The sequence below is a fragment of the Salvelinus alpinus genome, chromosome 4 (genome assembly GCF_045679555.1).
Source record: "Salvelinus alpinus chromosome 4, SLU_Salpinus.1, whole genome shotgun sequence".
Classification (NCBI taxonomy): Eukaryota; Metazoa; Chordata; class Actinopteri; order Salmoniformes; family Salmonidae; genus Salvelinus; species Salvelinus alpinus.
In genome coordinates, this window is record NC_092089.1 from 77,949,890 (window position 1) to 77,969,942 (window position 20,053).

The 20,053-nt window shown below is 42.1% G+C and overlaps 1 protein-coding gene across 4 annotated transcripts in view; it reads left to right on the forward strand.

The window, feature by feature from the left end:
• Nucleotides 1-3,436: 3,436 nt before the first annotated feature.
• The window catches only part of LOC139574483 (GPI ethanolamine phosphate transferase 2-like), a 123,907-nt gene continuing 107,290 nt past the window's right edge, over nucleotides 3,437-20,053 (forward strand). For all 4 annotated transcript variants that reach the window (XR_011674783.1, XM_071399118.1, XM_071399119.1 and 1 more), the window contains exons 1-4: nucleotides 3,437-3,926; nucleotides 4,167-4,372; nucleotides 16,029-16,238; nucleotides 17,570-17,758. Coding sequence is in view for 3 of the 4 variants with exons in the window: in XM_071399118.1 (XP_071255219.1) it covers nucleotides 3,773-3,926; nucleotides 4,167-4,372; nucleotides 16,029-16,238; nucleotides 17,570-17,758 (759 nt within the window). In the remaining variant the exon portion in view is untranslated. The remainder of the gene's footprint in view (nucleotides 3,927-4,166; nucleotides 4,373-16,028; nucleotides 16,239-17,569; nucleotides 17,759-20,053) is intronic.

A 20,053-nucleotide genomic window follows, 5' to 3' on the forward strand; every position in this document is an offset into this window, starting at 1 on the left:
AGTAGGTGAGCGGATGATCTCCACATGTGTGGTTCCCACCGTGAAGCATGGAGGAGGATGTGTGATGGTGCTGTGCTGGTGACACTGTCAGTGATTTATTTAGAATTCAAGGCACACTTAACCAGCATGGCTATTACAGGATTCTGCAGTGATACGCCATCCCATCTGGTTCACGCTTTGAAGGACTATCATTTGTTTTTCAACAGGACAATGACCCAACACACCTCCAGGCTGTGTAAGGGCTATTTCACCAAGAAGAAGTGTAACGGAGTACTGCATCAGATGACTTGGTTTCCATAATCACTCGACCTCAAACCAATTGAGATGGTTTGGGATGAGTTGAACCGCAGAGTGAAGGAAAAGCAGCCAACAAGTGCTCATCATATGTGGGAACTCTTTCAAGACTGTTGGAAAAGCATTCCAGGTGAAGCTGGGAATGCCAAGAGTGTGCAAAGCTGTCATCAAGGCAACGGGTAGCTACTTTGAAGAATATTTTATTTGTTTAACACTTTTTTGGTTACTACACAATTCCATATGTGTTATTTCATTGTTTTTATGTCTTCACTATCATTCTACAATGTAGAGAATAGTAAAAATAAAGAAAAACCCCTGAATGAGTAGGTGTGTCCAAACTTTTGACTGGTACTGCAGCCGAGATAGCTAGATCCAGTCGGCCTGCCAGATGACAAAAAATAACTGGAGCGCTGGGTCAGCCACTTTTAAATAGCACCTGGGCAAGCACAGGTGAAACACCTTCCCACTAACGAGATGGCAACTGTCACAGGTGCAACACATACTGACTAATGAGGCAACACCAATCGGTGCGGCCTATGTGCTATTGTACTATACGTGTTCAATTCCAACCTAAAAACATAAATGGAAAAACCTAAACCTGCAACACTCTGTGCTGGCACAGACCTCCTACTCACAGTCATCCTCTCAGGATCCCTCACCCTTGACCCATCCTTCTCTAGTTTCTTCACTGCCTCAGCATACGACACCTTCTGCACTAAACTGACTCTAGCCACCTCAACCTGCCTCCTTCGCTCTGGATACTTCTGATCCCCAGCAACAGCAACATGGGCACACCTACAGTTGACACACACAAATTTATCCACCGAAACTACACAGTCCTCTAGGCCATGCCCTCCCTGCACACATGCCCTCCCTGCACATCTTGGAATCTCCCTCCTACAAACTGCTGCAATATGACCATAAACTTGAAACAGCGCAGTGGATTCGACACAAAAGCTCTACCAGGATAACTGATATATACTTTTTGTTTCTTTTTACTTTTACCCCTTTTCTCCCCAATTGGTAGTTACAGTCTTGTCTCATCGCTGCAACTCCCCTATGGACTTGGGAGAGGCGAAGGTCGAGAGCCATGCGTACTCCGAAACATTACCCTGCCAAGCCACGCTGCTTCTTGACACACTGCTTGCTTAACCCAGAAGCCAGCTGAACCAATGTGTCGGAGGAAACACTGTCAAACTGACAACTGAGGTCAGCTTGCAGGCGCCCGGCCCACCACAAGGAGTCACTAGAGCACCATAAGACAAGGAAATCTCAGCCGGCCAAACCCTCCCCTACCCGGATGACACTGGGCCAATTGTGCGCTGCCTCATGGGTCTCCCGGTCACGACTGGCTGTGACATAGCCTGGGATCAAACCCGAGGTTGTATTAATGCAGTGTCTTAGACCGCTGCACCACTCGGGAGGCCCATAACTGATATCTCCTAACATGACTTTGTTGGGTAAAGACTCTGACTCAAAACTCTAAAAGACAGTGTCTCCTCTGTTTCACAAACGCTCACCACCGGGTCTGTTTCGCACCAAACGGCAGGCATCACAAACACCAGGAATCTTCAACTTCAATTGCTCCACCTCCAAACGTAACGTTACCTCAGAAATCACTCCTTTCAATGGTGCCCTGTTCCTAAGAGCAAAGCACGAAACAGATCTTGACCCAAATTGCGTGACATGTAGTGCCTGCTCCCTCTGGTCAGAGGAAACACAAACAAATATCACAAGTCCACTACAGGTTACGTTCACTGATTCAACTGCACCCAACGCCTTTCCCACCCATTCTGAAACCACAAATGAATCTGCCAAAAGGCAAGGATCCACTTTCTCCAAAATTGTCACTCCTACTGGACCAGATTCTTCTTTATCATGTCCATTGATCCCTGGCTCGGGTTCCAAGCTCTTCACCACATCTTCCACCTCACTTAACTCGCCCTCATTCACTTCCATTTCACCTCCAGAACTTGGTCTGGCGCTCGGCTCACTCTGTTTGCACTTGACACCAATCTTCTTTGAAACCCCATCTCCATTTTTATTGCCATATTCCTCAAATTCAAACCCAACCTCTGCTTTCCTCATTCTCTTTGATCTCTTCTTCCACTTTTCCCCCTCCATTTCTCCTCTGAAATCCATCTTTCTGTGTCCCTGTCCCAATATCCTTTTTCTCCTGGTTTTGCTTGTGGCCCGGTGGCATCCCGAGTTAACTCCATCTCATAATCATCCTGCTCACCTCGAAAACATGTCCTCTCCGGGCGCTGACATTTTGAGAGCATGAGCCTTCTATCCGATTAAGGGAAAAGGTTTCATTATGGCTCTGTTGTTGCTACAGTGGCTCAAGAGGGACAAACAACAGTAATATTGCTGCTTTTTTCTTGTTTTTTAAGCAAAGGGAGTTTGGGAGTATGCAGGTGCAGAAGTTTTGTTTCTGGGTAAATACTCTTTAGGGAGTATGCAAGCGCAGAAGTTCGCTTCGCCTAGCAGAGTTCTGATAGGAGCAAACCGAACCTATTTATGCAGGCGCCTTTACTGTTGAAAAGTGATATCCCAAGTATAAATACAGTAAAGTACACACACTAAAGGGTAAAAAAAAATCTAAAGAGGAAAGGCCCACCCCCCCACTTGTGCTGTGCCATGAGGATACCTGGATTCCCTATTGAGATGTGACTTTTGTTAAATACATCAGGTGATAAATGAGCTGAAAAGGAGACTGGAGTATTACATTAAGGTTGGAATTGGGAGAGGAAGCTGATTTTAGATTTGTACCCAGGGGAACCTTCACCTCAGAGCTTTACAAAATAAATCATTACAGCAAACCACAAGCTGTTTTATGTTGTATCCAAAAAGGTTGGCCAAGCTACTGTATTTTACCTAACATTACAATGCCTACCCAAACATCTCTCTTTTGACCATTCAGCGTATCACAAATATGTAATACATTTAACTTGTCTTTATTTTAAAAAATCACAAATATCGACAATAGCTTGAATCTTTTCAAAACATGTTTCACTCAATGATGTGTATATAAATCATTGGTTGTGTATATAAATCATTGGACGTATTGTGATTATTCTCGAAGTTTATACACATTTCATGTACATTCTTTGACTGCTTCGACTACCCGTAGCTGGTTTAACCCAACACGGACATGAGTCAAAACACCAGTTGATAGCTTCAGCTCCTGAAATAATTTTTCAACTGGTGTAAACACATGTTTTGCAGTGGTGATGAATATGCCACAAAATGTTTTGTTTGTTATTGTAAAGAAAACATTATTTTGCAAAATTGGGGCGAGTTAGCGAACTAGTCGGTGGGAGAGCCATTCATTACAGCAAGCAAGCTCTAGCTAGCTAACGTTATCTATCAGTGTAGCTAGTGCAAGAGTCAGAGGCTTAATTCAAACGCTGTTGTCAAGAAAACGTGTATCCTTTCATATCATAGCAGTCAGCTAGCAAGCCAGCCAGTCAGCAAAATGAGGATACGGTCGTCTGTTTTTGCCTGTTTTTGTCTCATACTGGAGGTATTAGGCATTGCCTTGTTTCTTAGGGGATTTTTCCCAGTCCCTATCAAATCTTCTTTTTCATCGAAGAGCAAGTTGTCAGATGTCCTGCCTGAACCCTTTACCGGTGTGTTGTGTTGACATTATCTAGCTATACTCCCAATTAGTGTGATATTGTTATACTGTGCTCTCAGCTAGCTATGTTGATGTTGTGCATTGGATAGCTAGCTAACTAATTGCTTGAATGACAATGTAATACAGTCATTATTTTGCACACAGAATAAATGCTATCCTACCCATTTGTTCCACGGTGTTGTCTGCAATGGCTATAATGTGTTGGTAACTGGCGTTTTCTTTGGCATTGCAGGGAGATCCCTCAACTCTTCCAAAGTCCCGGACGCCCTTTTCAAGAGAGTAGTGATAGTGTTGATCGATGCTCTCAGGGAGGACTTTGTGTTTGGTCCAAATGGGAGAAAATACATGCCTTACATCAGGCACTTGGTGGAGAGGGGCTCCACACACAGCTTTGTGGCCAAGGCAAGACCTCCTACAGTTACAATGCCCAGAATCAAGGTAAGAATGTGAAACACCACCATAACTAACTCTAATTTAGTTCAGGTTCAGGATTTCAATTCTCGGTCCGACTCTTATCTCTCTATATCAATGATGTCGCTCTTGCTGCTAGTGACTCTCTGATCCACCTCTACGCAGACGACACCATTCTGTATACATCTGGCCCTTCTTTGGACACTGCTAACAAACCTCCAAACGAGCTTCAACGCCGTACAACACTCCTTCTGTGGCCTCCAACTGCTTTTAAATGCTAGTAAAACTAAGTGCATACTCTACAACCGATTGCTGCCCGCACCCTCCTCCCCATCACGAACACCGATACTAAACCAGAGATACTGATCTGTTATAAGCAATCGATATTGTGAGATCGTGATGACTATACATTTTAATACTAATATCACCAATCTGAGGTAAAAAGGATCTGTATTTCCTTGAATTGTTGTGCGATAAAAACGTTACGTCTCTAGTATTTCCATAGGGAAAGTAGCATAATTAAGCAATAATGCCCGAGGGGGTGTGGTATATGGCCAATATACCACGACTAAGGGCTGTTCTTATGCACAACGCAACGCAGATTGCCTGGATACAGCCCATAGCGATGGTATATTGGCCATATACCACAAACCCAGAGGTGCCTTATTGCTATTGTAAACTGGTTACCAATGTAATTAGAGTAGTAAAAAGAAACGTTTTGTTATACCCGTGGTATAGGGTCTGATATACCACGGCTGTCAGCCAATCAGAATTCAGGGCTCAAACCACCATTTAAATCATTAATAATGTCTAAATAATTCAAGATTTAGATGATAGTAAATGAAGCACTCTCACAGATTTTTACGACAATTACATATATTTCTCACTACTTTAACCATGGAGTTTAAAAATGTTCCTAAACACAATTTAACCAACCGTTCTAGACTAGAGCTTCCATAGTGACTGTGTAGCAGCCTGAACCTTTGACATCTCTCGTATTAGTCACCACTTAGGTCATTAAATCTATAGGTTATGTGGTTCAAAGAGACACAGAAAAGTTGTACTCTACCACCTTATTCTGAAGACATTTGATTACATTACTCTACTTTAAAATGTCAACATGGATCTAGCACCAAGTAGGCTAATTAGGCCTAATAGATCATTTCTAGATTTTCAATGTAAACTTTGATTCAAACAGCTGCCACAAATAGCCTACACTGAATAAGCAGTAAAGAAGAATCAGCAGAACTTTGAGACGTTCTCATTCCTACCAGAAGATGGCAGTGCAAGATTGCAGTCATGGAATACTGCGTCTTCCCAAATCACTGCAGTGCACCCAATCAACTGGTATGACACAGCCAACTAACTCAAATCAGAATCACCCAGAGAACCAGCCCATTCATTAGGAATACACCAGCCAGCCTCTGGCTGTCTGACAGGAACGATCCCAGAAAAGACTGTTTGGGGAAGGATGTAATTGAGAGAATCGTTGAGGAAAATAAATATTTCATTGGATATACAGTTCCAGTCAACTACTCATTCCACGGTTTTTCTTTATTTTTACTATTTTCTACATTGTAGAATAATAGTGAAGACATCAAAACTATGAAATAACACATATGGAATCATGTAGTAACCAAAAAAGTGTTAAACAAATCAAAACTATATTTCAGATTCTTCAAAGTAGCCATCATTTGCCTTGAAGACAGTTTTGCACACTCTTGGCATTCTCTCAACCAGCTTCATGAGGTAGTCACCCGGAATGCTTTTCAATTAACAGGTGCGCCTTGTTAAAAGTTAATTTGTGGAATTTCTTTCCTTCTTAATACGTTTGAGCCAGTTGTGTTGTAACAAGGTAGGGGTGGTATACAGAACATAGCCCTATTTGGTAAAAGATCAAGTTCATATTATGGCAACAACAGCTCAAATAAGCAAAGAGAAACAATAGTGCATCATTACTTTAAGACATGAAGGTCAGTCAATCAGGAACATTTCAAGAACTTTGAAAGTTTATTCAAGTGCAGTCGCAAAAACCATCAAGCGCTATGATGAAACTGGCTCTCATGAGGATCGCCACAGGAAAGGAAGACCCAGAGTTACCTCTGCTGCAGTTCATTAGAGTTAACTGCACCTCAGATTGCAGCCCATATAAATGCTTCATAGAGTTCAACAGTCACATCTCAACATCAACTGTTCAGAGGAGACTGCGTGAATCAGGCCTTCATGGTCGAATTGCTGCAAAGAAACCACTTCTAAAGGACACCAATAAGAAGAATATACTTGCTTGAGCCAAGAAACACGAGCAATGGACATTAGACCGGTGGAAATCTGTCCTTTGGTCTGACGAGTGAAAATTTGCGATTTTTGGTTCCAACTGCTGTGTCTTTGTGAGACGCAGAGTAGGTGAACGGATGATCTCCACATTTGTGGTTCCCAGCATAAAAGCATGGGGTGTAATGGTGTGGGGGTGCTTTGCTGGTGACACTGTCAGTGATTTATTTAGAATTCAAGGCACACCTAACCGGCATGGCTTCCACAGCATTATGCAGCGATATGCCATCCCATCTGGTTTGCGCTTAGCGGGACTATCATTTGTTTTTCAACAGGACAATGACCCAACACACCTCCAGGCTGTGTAAGGGCTATTTGACCAAGGAGAGTGATGGAGTGCTGCATCAGATAACCTGGCTTCCACAATCACCTGACCTCAACCCAATTGAGATGGTTTGGGATGAGTTGGGCGGCAGAGTGAAGGAAAAGCAGCCAACAAGTGCTCAGTATATGTGGGAACTCCTTCAAGAATGTTGGAAAAGCATTGCAGGTGAAGCTGGTTAGAGAGAATTCCAAGAGTGTGCAAAGCTGGCAACAAGGCAAAGGGTAGCTATATATTTAGATTTGTTAAATTTATTTTTGTTACTACATGATTCCATGTGTTATTTTGTTGTTTTCTTGTCTTCGACATTATTCTACAATGTAGAAAATAGTTAAAATGAAGAAAAACTCTTGAATGAGTAGGTGTGCCCAAACTTTTGACTGGTACTGTACATATTGCCAGAATTGTACTCTGGGTAGAGCTGCTCTTGTGTTGTGAGGCACACAGGAAAGGCTTTTGTGGCCCAGTTTCCTGTTGTTGATAATAGGCATACACTCACACAGGCCCATTCCAATTAGTTTCCCTGGATTATTTTCACGTCTCCTACCCACTTAAGTGATAAGAGAAAGTATTTTCAGGACAGAATAATGCCTTTGCAGGTAAAGCAACGGTGTGTTCAGAAATCACCCAATCAGAGTTGAGAAGACCTTTGCAGAAAGGGAGTTCTCTTATGAGTTAGATTGTATATGGTTTATTCCTTTGACAAAGGTGAAATTGGGGCCATTTGAAAAAAAAATATGGTTGTCGAGGTAAAGACCAAGCCTGTATTTTTGGCTCTGTCTATTTTTGGATGTCTTTCTCAGGGTCACCATACTTTACTGGCTATGCTGTCTCAAATACTGCAGTTCGTAGTGTGTGATCCAGACTTAATAACAATGAAATGAGGTGAAGCCTATGTTATTAAGCGAAGACCAGTGAGTGAACACAAGCTCATCACAGGACTAGTGGTACTTGATGATTCCCTGATGATAAATGTTTCCCACAGCACTCACCATCGACAATGACCCGTTTGCTCGTTGCTTTGGTCCAGAAATTGGGAAATTAAGGTTAATCTCTACTTATCAGGGACGAACGCTTTCACACATGCCCTCAGGTTGCACTGTTGAAAACACTTATGTGTGAAGGAAATATTTAGTTTATTTTTTTCAGATTGAACACATGCACAAACTGAACTCATTAGCATTCCAAAGACTTGCCCGTTCCCAGTAGGAATTTTCTGCTTCTGAAGAATTACCTCTCAGCTCTCGCTCTGCCTTTCCCATCCATATCCGTTCATTGGAATGGACACATAGGAAAATGTTTTTGTTGCCGGTGTATAATTTCCAAGCCGTCAGTTTCACTGTAACAAGAACATACTGCTAGGAGAAAGATGTTTTGGTGAGGGAAGAGGGAAGAAAGAGTAAAGGAATTCGGTAGACTTCTTCCAAATTAAATGTCTTGCCTGAATAGGCCTATGTGTTACAGTAAAGGGAATTAGGCTATCACACCATGTATAGTAAATGGCTATCCACTCTCAACATTTAGACAGGAGTGACACTTTAAATTGAGAATCTTCATTAAGCACGTTTAACATCAAATCAAACTTTATTTGTCACGTGCCGAATGCAACATATCTAGCTAGACCTTACCGCTTACTTACAAGCCCTTAATCAACAGTGCAGTTCAAGAAAGAGTTCAACTAAATTATAGAAATAAACAAAATTATAGAAAGTAACACAATAAAATAACAATAACGAGGCTATATACAGGGGGTACCGAGTCAATGTGGGGGGGTACAGGTTAGTCGAGGTCATTTGTACATATAGGTTGGGGTGAAGTGACTATGCATAGATAACAAACAGCGAGTAGCAGCAGTGTAAATATCCAGTTGTATAGGCTTACTCTGGGTCTGGGAAACCGGCCCGAAATCATGAAGACCTGTCTGCTCATGATGACCCTAAATAGTACAGGACTTCAATGAGGGTTGCAAGGATTTGCAGCATTTGGATTCATCCACCTGTGAAATGCCAATCAGGATCATTGGGTTTATGAGAAAAATGTTTTGACAAATCAATCAATAAATCAGACATTAGCCTTTTTTATTCCATTATAATAGGAAGAATGGGGAGTTTCTTTCAGTTCTGCTTTAGATCCATTATACATTTTCATCTCAATGTACCTTTCCCTTGAATGTTATGTTCACCCATAGTGATGTGTGTGTGTGGTTAGTCATCCTCTTCAGTAAATAATGAAGATAACAGTTGCTCAGGGAGGAGGATATAAACTCAGCAAAAAAAGAAACGTCCTCTCACTGTCAACTGCGTTTATTTTCAGCAAACTTAACGTGTTAATATTTGTATGAACATAACAAGATTCAACAACTGAGACATAAACTGAACAAGTTCCACAGACATGTGACTAACAGAAATGGAATCATGTGTCCCTGAACAAAGGGGGGTCAAAAGTAACAGTCAGTTTCTGGTGTGGCCACCAGCTGCATTAAATACTGCAGTGCATCTCCTCCTCATGGACTGCACCAGATTTGCCAGTTATTGCTGTGAGATGTTACCCCACTCTTCCACCAAGGCACCTGCAAGTTCCCGGACATTTCTAGGGGGAATGGCTATAGCCCTCACCCTCCGATCCCACAGACGTGCTCAATGGGATTGCGATCCGGGCTCTTCGCTGGCCATGGCAGAACACTGACATTCCTGTCTTGCAGGAAATCACTCACAGAACGAGCAGTATGGCTGGTGGCATTGTCATGCTGGAGGGTCATGTTAGGATGAGCCTGCAGGAAGGGTACCACATGAGGGAGGAGGGTGTCTTTCTTGTAACACACAGTGTTGAGATTGCCTGCAATGACAAGCTCAGTCCGATGATGCTGTGACACACCGCCCCAGACCACGACGGACCCTCCACCTCCAAATCGATCCCGCTCCAGAGTACAGGCCTCGGTGTAACGCTCATTCCTTCAACAATAAACGAAAATCCGACCATCACCCCTCGTGAGACAAAACCGCGACTCGTTAGTGAAGTGCACTTTTTGCCAGTCCTGTCTGGTCCAGTGACGGTGGGTTTGTGCCCGTAGGCGACGTTGTTGCTGGTGATGTCTGGTGAGGACCTCCTTACAACAGGCCTACAAGCCCTCAGTCTCCAGCCTCTCTCAGCCTATCACGGACAGTCTGAGCACTGATGGAGGGATTGTGCGTTCCTGGTGTAACTCGGGCAGTTGTTGTTGCCATCCTCTACCTGTCCTGCTGGTGTGATGTTCGGATGTACCGATCCTGTGCAGGGGTTGTTACACGTGGTCTGCCACTGCGAGGATGATCAGCTGTCCGTCCTGTCTCCCTGTAGCGCTGTCTTAGGTGTCTCACAGTACGTATATTGCAATTTATTGCCCTGGCCACATCTGCAGTCCTCATGCCTCCTTGCAGCACGCCTAAGGCACGTTCACGCAGATGAGCAGGGACCCTGGGCATCTTTCTTTTGGTGTTTTTCAGAGTCAGTTAAAAGGCATCTTTATTGTCCTAAGTTTTCATAACTGTGACCTTAATTGCCTACCGTCTGTAAGCTGTTAGTGTCTTAACGACCTTTCCGCAGGTGCATGTTCATTAATTGTTTATGGTTCATTGAACAAGCATGGGAACAAGCATGGGAAACAGTTTAAACCATTTACGATGATGATCTGTGAAGTCATTTAGATTTTTACGAATTATCTTTGAAAGACAGGGTCCTGAAAAAGGGACGTTTCTTTTTTTGCTGAGTTTAGAATATTGGTTTCTGGACAATATGTAGGACTAAAAGAAAATGCCCTGGGAAAAGAACAAAGCAATCAGATAATCTGCATTACTAAGACTCTGGAGAAAAGGCACCAGTGGTGTCCATTTTAGGACATGCTCATATCTCTGTCCTCGTTTGTAATGAACCTAGCTTATTTTAATGTTTGTATTTTTTTTATTTAACCTTTTATTTAACTCGGCAAGTCAGTTAAGAACACATTCTTATTTACAATGACGGCCTCCCAGAGAACATTGGGTTAACTGCCTTGTTCATGGGCAGGACGACAGATCTTTACCTTGTCAGCTCGGGGATTTGATCCAGCAACCTTTCGGTTACTAGTCCAACGCTCTAACCACTAGGCTACCTGCTTCCCCCATTATAACTCTTATGCAATGCTCGTTGCATTTTTGAGGCCCTCCTTAGTGCTAAGTCTCAATAATGCAGTTTGCATTTCAGCGTGTTCCCTGAACATACTAGTGATGATTACTTTGTTTCCGACACAGACTAATAAGCTTCTGTGTCTGGTCCTTGCTTCTTCCAGAGCTCAGACAAGGCTTCCCTTGGTTTCCTCTGTTCCTCCACTAGGCCCCAACACTAGCTCTTCTCTCCATCGACTCCAATGCTCAACAAACATATTTATTTTGCCTGCCAGTCACATCCTATGCAGGAGAAGGAGTCGCCTCAACAAATATCCTGTGTTTCTCCAGCCTCCCAATGATGAAATCGGTAGAAACCCTGCTTGATACAAGCTTTTCTCCTGCATCGGAGTGTTTTCCCACCACGTCTAAGAACAAGCTGGTGCAGGCTTCAACTGAGTTCTCTCTCTCACAGATGGAGGGTTGTGTTGTTCGTGTGAGCTGAACCATAAAGGATGGATAGACTGGTGTTGTCTCTAGAGCAGTGGTTTTCAACTTACAGGTGGTTCACATTGTTTTATTTATTTTAGATTTTTGTCTTCCAAAGATAATAACAGTCGGGAGTATTAATAGTATTCTAAGCAATTTTACATACCTTTTCATAATGCTAAGGTTTTATAATAACAATAATAGTCCTTTAATTTGTTACATTCACAAATGGTGGTCCTCAAGAACTTTTGACGGTGATATGGTGGTCCCCGGAATAGAAATAGTTGGGAACTGCTGCTCTAGGGTTTGTGTAGAGAGCCTGCTTAAGATCAAAAGTCAAGTATTGATCTAAAGTTTCTGCTGACTTTGGAAATGTAGGCCTAGCTTGAAAATGAATAAGTTGGCGCCAATCAGGGTTTGACGCTGTGGCAGAGTAGTGATCTAAAGATATCCATTTGGACCACTTTGGGGTTCTGAATGGTAGATCATTCAGCTTTAGATAAATGCTAGCACTGTAGTTTTAACAATTGCTTCCATGAACAAATATTCTGGCTAGTATTCCAAGGTAAAGTAAATGGCTTTATCTGAGGTAGGCTATTTGTACTTTCAGCACACTGTAAATGTCAGCTTTAGGAGTTCCTTTTTCCTTGGATTGACAGTTCACCCCCCTTTTTAGTCTAGCTTTTGATCATGTTCGTGATGCAGTTGATAGGTAGGTGATTGTCAAACGTATCACATCGATTCTTTATCACATCTTGTTCCTCTCATGATCTAACGACATGCAGCATTGAAGCGATATAATTTATTTTCAATGATGCCCTACCTCCTTTTGAAGTTTGTGTAAAAATACATATCTTAAGAGAACCCGAAGTGTCGCTGGAGAGTAAAACTGGGGGTGTAGGGTGGCTTTGTCCCCAGCCGCCGACTTCAAACGTCTTATTATTTTAATCTGAGGGAGTTTAAAAAACTGCATATCCATGAGAACTTCCCAAACTAAAGCACCAAAATAATTTATTTTCGAAGACTTTAATGACTTCGGCAACAGCGTCATCGACTTTAAAATGGTGCCAGAGCCAGATTTAGCAGACCTTTTTTCCCACGAGATAATAAAACACAATAGTACAAAAGATAAAATAATGATTAACAATTAGTGTTTGGTTTTAGTATTTTATTCACCACCGTATCTTCACGTCTGTGTTTGGCTCACTGCCAACCGCCCCCTTAGGCTTGCTACTCTTCTTTGGTCAATCCTTGAGTGGAGTTGTTTTGACAATTAGGCTAGTGTGAGTATGTTAGGCTAGAGTGCTAAGGTTTTCTGGCAGTGTTGAGTAGTATGCACTGAGTATGTGAATATAGGCAAGCATGCTTGCAGTCATTCAGACATTCTGCTGCTAAAAATAGGCCTAATTCCTCCAGTTTTGGCCTAGCCTAAATGTAGATAATTCTGGTAGTTTTGCTTGAATTCCAAATGCCAGCAGGTCCTCCCAACTACTGCTAGCTCCGCTGCACTAATGGACTAAAGCACCGGCACAACCATGTGGAGGAAAACAAAGCATGGAATCCATCACGTGGTTTAGATTTGGCACCATTTTCTGCTTCCTTCTGTGAGGCTGACCGAAGGTTAATTGCCCCAGAATGCCTGATTGTGAGAAATCACTGTGATTATTGCGGTGTGAAAACATGCTGATATGCATCGCATGTGACTGAGTAGTGAGATACTGCCAACAACATCCAGGCCTATGTGAGTTGCTTCATCGGCTTTAGGAGGACACAAAAGCATGTGATACAATGATACTTGAATTGTTTATGGTACACAGTTGGTCATTCGGTGATTGTTTGGAACAATCTTACACCCATTTCCCATTGTAATTGCAGTAGCTCTTGTGTTAGCCTATTTCTACTGCAAATTACACTTGAGTAAATGTTGATGCTAGCGTAACGAAATAACATTGGTAGTCAGGGAGACAATGATTTTGACCTTTTCTATTACATTGATAGCAGTGTTGTAGTAATCGAGTACGGTCTTGAGACCACATATTGAGTGTCTCCCTCTGGTTTCGGATACATTTGTACTCCGTCTCGGACAGTAAGGACTCGTAATTTCTTCCCGAGACCAGCAGAGTAAAACACTCATAGTTATCAGCTTTCATTCAGAGGGTGCATAAAAGCGCTTCTTCAGCCCAAATATTTACACTTATTTATTAAAACACTAATATCTTAACAGCCTTTATTATAGACACGTTTGTGCATTGGCGAACCTATAGGCCTTCAGTGTGTGACAGGTTCATGATTCTGAAAGGATAGCAATCGTAATACCAGCGCACACTGTAGGAAAGTGCACGTTTTGTAAAGTATAAAGGGCCAGTGGTGCAGTGGAGGGTATACACAGGTATAAGCCATTGGAGGAGTGGGCGAGTGACTGATTTTTTTTTTTCCTTCATCGTTTTTCGGTGGCTATACACAGCTAGAGATGCAGGTGTCATTTGGTTAGCTAGCAAGAACTTGAACGACTGTTATCCAGTTTGCATATCTCTTGAGTTCGCAAATTCATTCTGGCTATCTCATCTGATTTCAGAGCACTCTCGTCTGAGAACTAAGAATGAATTTACGAACGCGCAACACCCACTTAATATGGCCGTTGTCAGTAAACTTAGGCCAAAAAAGTCATAGTTAGTCAAGAACGCTCTAGATAACATATAGACAGCCTAACCAGCTCTGCTACGATGAGTAAAACGGTCAGAGTGAGGGGTTCTCTCATTTGTGTCTGGAAGTAGCTAGCGTGCCAATTTTAGCCAGTTAGCTTGGGTGCTTGGTTGGGGCAAGCATGCATCGGTAGGCAAACTGAAGAAGGACAAGGAGGCTAAAATTCCCCATTTATCAGTGCAATTTTGACGGCCAACTAGCTGAAAATGTTTGAGAGGGTTTATCTAATGTTCCTTCGTTAGACTTTAGCTCATCTTGCTCTGGCTAGCATTAGTTGTTGGTCTTGTTGTTGATGTGCATAACTGCGTTAGAGAGAGCCTACCTTTTCATGGTTGTTTGATCAATAGGACTGTAAAGTTCCCAAATGAAAGAGGACTCCCATGGTGTTTACATGCAGTATTTGCAGAAATCCATTCAGGTGTATTTTGTGGCTTTTGTGTAGCTGTGATTGACTATAGCACACCGGTCTGTATAGACTCTGGTCCTGGACAAGACCAATGTTTTATTTACTGCATTGTCTAATTGTCCAAATGCATGGCCGCTTTCCCATTCTATATTACTATAGAAATTTCACAAATGCCTTAGTATATGTCATACCCAAACATTCGATGAATTTATGAAAACGTGAAAATGACCATTTGCAATAAAAAACACAGTTCCACTAACCAGATTATCTTAATTTGAAACTTAACTTCTTGTTGAAAGTTATTCTTTAAACGAGAGAAGCTAACAAATTAGCAACAACATTCTCTTTCATAACACCTGCTGCGTCAGCGGAAAAATAGCCGACAACAAAAGCTAACTATTTGACTGTGAGAAAGCTACTGCTCGCTATTGCACAGTGACCTGTTGGCCTTCAAGAAGGCAGAAGTTTCCATACATTTTGGGTAAAAACAGCTCCACCCAGTAAGTCAAAATGTTGAGTGATTGATTCCACTGTCACTCCAAAATGTTGCCCTAATACAGTTGGCTGATGCCTTTTATCTAGCTTCTGATGGCCGCCTTAGCCAATGGCTGACTTAGCTAGCTAGATGTATCTCCCCAGAGACTAGCAGTGTTAACCATTTCCTTTCCAACAAAAACGGATTATTATAATAATTATTTTATAAATCCTTAGCCCTTCTCTGAAGGTGTGGAAGGCCCATTGTTCCCCACTGTGTTTGGGTTAGTAATAATTTGTGGAGAGGCTCTGTTTTCCCTCAGCCTGCATTTTTTTTCACTTTTGAATGCGTAAAGAATCCATATGTTGTTCTGAAATAGGAACACAGAAATACTGGACATTTTGAACTCCTATTATGTGGTGATTTGACAGAATTACAATCATGGTCTTGATTTGGACTCACATTTTTCTGGTCTTGACTTTGTTTCAGACCCCTTGATCCCCTCTTGGTCTCGGTTTTGACTCGGTCGTGCCCCCACTCCGGTCTTGGTCTTAACTCGGACTCGATTTGCTCTGGTCTTGGTCTTAACTCGGACTCGATTTGCTCTGGTCTTGGTCTTGAATCAGTCTCACTTTAGGTGGTCTCAAACAACACAACACTGATTGATAGTCTACACAGAGACAATTATTTTTACTCTTTCTTTAACATTGATAGGCTACACAGAGCCAATGATTTTTACCTTTTACATCTGGTAACATGTTGCGTAATTAGCCTATTACTAGCTTACGTACGTAGGTTGACAAACTCCCTTAGCCCTTCCCCTTCTGCTCCCTCTTTAGGCCCTGACCACAGGTAGTATCCCGGGCTTCATCGACGTGGTGATGAACCTGAACTCCCCAGCGCTGCTGGAGGACAACCTCATCTGGCAGGCCAAGGCAGCGGGCAAGCGGATGGTGTTCTACGGGGACGACACCTGGGTGAAGCTCTTCCCCAAGCACTTCATGGAGTACGATGGCACGACCTCTTTCTTCGTGTCCGACTACACCGAGGTCAGTCAGGGTCATTACCTGTTTGAAGGTCAGGTTCATATTGACTGAAGTTTCATCTTTTTCTATTATGTAATATTTCGAACATACTCTACTAGGCATGTGACAAATGTAAAAAAAATATTACGTTGAAATGTAAACAAAAACATAAAATGACGTGAATGCACAATTCAGATGTGGTTCTGAATATGACCCCATATGCTACCATTTGTCACTAGTTACCACTGCCAGAAAGTTATAAAGCCAGCCTATTTATACAATTTCTCTTCTTAAAATGTGATTTGAATTCTAACCCTAACCACACTGCTAACCTTATGCCTAACCCTAACTTTAAATTAAAACCAAAAATATACTTCTTGTTTTTATACATATTTGACAAGTTTTGACTTTGTGGCTGTGGTAACTAGTGGAAACCGTACCAGACAGCGCTCACCTTACTGCTGTCCTCACCCACTCAGCAATGATGGTATTGATGCTGTTTTAGGTTCTCTGTTGTGTGCCTCTTCTCCAAGTTGTCAGTACGTGCTTCATGTACCACTTATCATCAATATGATAGCTAGTTGCAGTGATGTATGACAGCGTGTTCATAGACGTCCCACAATCTGTTGTTATCGCCACGTATGGTGTTTGAGAGCTCGTGCTTTGTACTTGCAGAGCTATCATTGTACAATGTCAGATTTCTGGCATCTTGTAGTCTGGTTCTAGATATGCCATTAGGGTATTGATGCCGGCTTCCTCTTCCATTGACAATGGCTGCATATCAACTGCAATTATTTCTGTAATCAGCGCTGTGAATTCCTCACTCCGCCCCTTATCGAACTGCTGCCAGCAATGGGTTGGGTGCCTCTCTTTCAGCATTGCACCTGTACTGCCATTGTAGCTCAATTCCACCTCGCAGAGTTAGCATTTCATCACCTTCTCGTTTAACTTCTCAAAGTATTGCCATACAGAACTTTGCTGCTGTCGCTTTCTTGTCTCACTATTTTTCCAATTGTTAATGACGATGACGTGCGGAGCGCTTTATATCCATGGCAAATTATTTACTACTTCCAGCATTGTTGCGTTAGGTATTTGTACTACTAAAGTTTTTGCCTTTATGATCAGGTTAGGGACCAGTTAATAGTAGTTTTGCGATAACTGCACTGTGATTTTAATTTTGTAAAAAAATAGAATGCTTCCGTAACCCGTAACAGATTTTTTTCTAAACGTTAACAATCCTAAATTAGTTTAAACGTCACACCCCTATACTGTACACAGTTTGTCAGATTCAGAAACAATGACACAATCAGGAGTTTTCTGTGTTGATACTGTATGTCCACCCTGACTTTTCCTAGGTTGACAACAATGTGACGCGTCACCTGGATAGCACGCTGAAGAGAGACGACTGGGACATTCTGATCTTGCACTACCTGGGCCTGGACCACATCGGCCACATCAGTGGACCCCACAGCTCCCTCATCCAGCCCAAACTAATGGAGATGGACGACATCCTCAAGAAGATTCATGGCTCCCTCATCTTAAAGGTATAGCAGCCTACTTTTCAATAGCAAAATTACACATATTTACTTTGGAGTTCAGATGCTGCCTATTCATTCTCAATGGGTTGTTTTGTGAAATTAAAAAGCACATTTGCATTATATTCAGGCAGTCCATTTCACTGCCAGAGAGGAATTGAAAGAAATAGTCTGTGTATATATTGTTCTAATCAATATTCTAAGATAAAAAATTTTAAAAAAAATTCATCTTTCCATTTACAAATCACTTGCACTTAATGCGGCTGGAAAATTATGACAAGTATCATCATTTATTTCTGGGAGAATGTCCGGTTTTGATAAATGCGTTTGAAGCGCTCAACAGTCCTTTTCCTGTTTTTAATAGGATCCTGACTGAAAACGGTGTTCTTGTGCATATTTAACCATGCTAGCTTTTTAACTCTTGCGCATATTCAGCAGGGAGCTCTTTGAATGAATTGTGCTTCAAAGGCTCCAAACTCTCCCAGTGGAAGCCTGCTGCTGTTGCCTCTACTGTTCTTTACACAGTACTATTGTGACCTAAATATATTCTATTGTGGTCCCATTGAGTCTCTCTTAGAGCTCTGTGAAAAACCCACAAAGTATGTTCCCTGAGATGACTGAGATAACGGGTAGACTTTCAATGAGTTTCGAGGTATAAAACATTCCAGTGACTTTCATTACCTTGCAGAACTACCGATATCCTGTTTCTTCACGCTGTGCCGGTGCTGTGATAAAATAAATGAGGCATCGTGCATAGTGGTCGTCTGGGAGACAATCAAACGCAGGCTTCCTTGGCTCCGCCGGTAAAAAGGTAGTTTGAGCTTCTGGCCTACTTTGTCCTGCCCTGATTTATAAAGGAGAAGCCAGTACCTGCAGTGCGGGACAACATGCATTCTGAGCTACAGTTTCTGGAGGGGGAGGGATTCAATTGCTATTTTTAGTGTTCACACAATACAATAGGACTGACATTTGTTAATGGACAAGCTACTGGGCAGTGGCTACTTCTAAAAACAGAGGTGGACGGACTCTGGACATCATTGAAGATGGTCATTCTTACTAGGGCAGGCTTTTCTAAACCATTAGTCTTGCTACTTAAATGGTTTAAGTTCATGTTTGACAATATGCTTACTTGAATTGGTGTTGTCTTGACCATCAAAGGTATATTTTTGTTGTATAGCTTAACTAAACAGGATTTGGGTTGAAGCGTTCCAAGTTGCAGTCTCTTCATCTTTGGAGAATAAACCCCAATCTGTAACAAAATGGATTGCTCTGAAGGCCAACTCCACTCTGGCACATCTTCTGTTGTCTTTTCTCACGTGCACAATTTGATTTCTAAGCATGTTTTTCCACGGTGCTGAAAGCAGCCCTGTCAAATATACTCCTGCTTCTGGGTTCTCACAGCCTTCGATGAAAGGGAATATGGAGGCAAAGAAAATCCGGGCTTGATCAGCGTATGTCAACTCCCTTAAACCAGCCACGTTGTGAGTCTGTTCCCTGCCACTGCTGAATCCACCAATCCCCGAAACAACAAAAGAGGAAACGTTGCGGGCACAATCTGCCATATCTGCTAGTGTCAACATCCTGTCCCCACTTATTTAAACTGTCTGGTCCACTGAGGTTTAGATGATTCTCTTTCCCCCTCTGTGTAATGGCTGCTGAAGGCAACACCCTCTCCAGAAAAGAAGGAAATAATACAATTAAGGTACCAAAGATATTTACTGTCAGTTTATGAAGGCTAATCTATTGAAGATAGTCTAACTAAAAATCCTTTCATCTCTAGGAACCTTGGTGCGAAAGCTCCAGACCAGCCATGGTCTAGGCCTTTTTAATCCTTGCCTTTACACAAAGGACTGATGTTCTACCATTAAATCATATCAAGCTTTATTTATACAGCACATTTCAGACATGGAATGCAACGTGCTTCACAGGAAAAAACTATGAAAATATTTAATACACAACAAACATAAGAGGATAAAAAAACAAAAGAATAACAATAAAAACTGAATGACTAAAAAGCTCCCTAAGGAAGGATATCATGTTATCTACAGACAACGGGAGTGACTATATCCCAGTTAAAGGGAGAGGAAGAGAGGAACGAGTGTAAAATAGATATGTCCTTACAGGTTTTCCTCATCCCAAGGTCAATCTGAATCATCCAGAGCGAGAGGACTTTACTTTTTAGAAGAGGGGCAGGGGGCCAATTCTCACACAAAGCAGTAGAGCATCAGCCATGAAACAACATCATGAAGAGGTCCCTCTTGTACTTTAGACTTCTTTGATAATGCATTCAATTCAGCTCATATC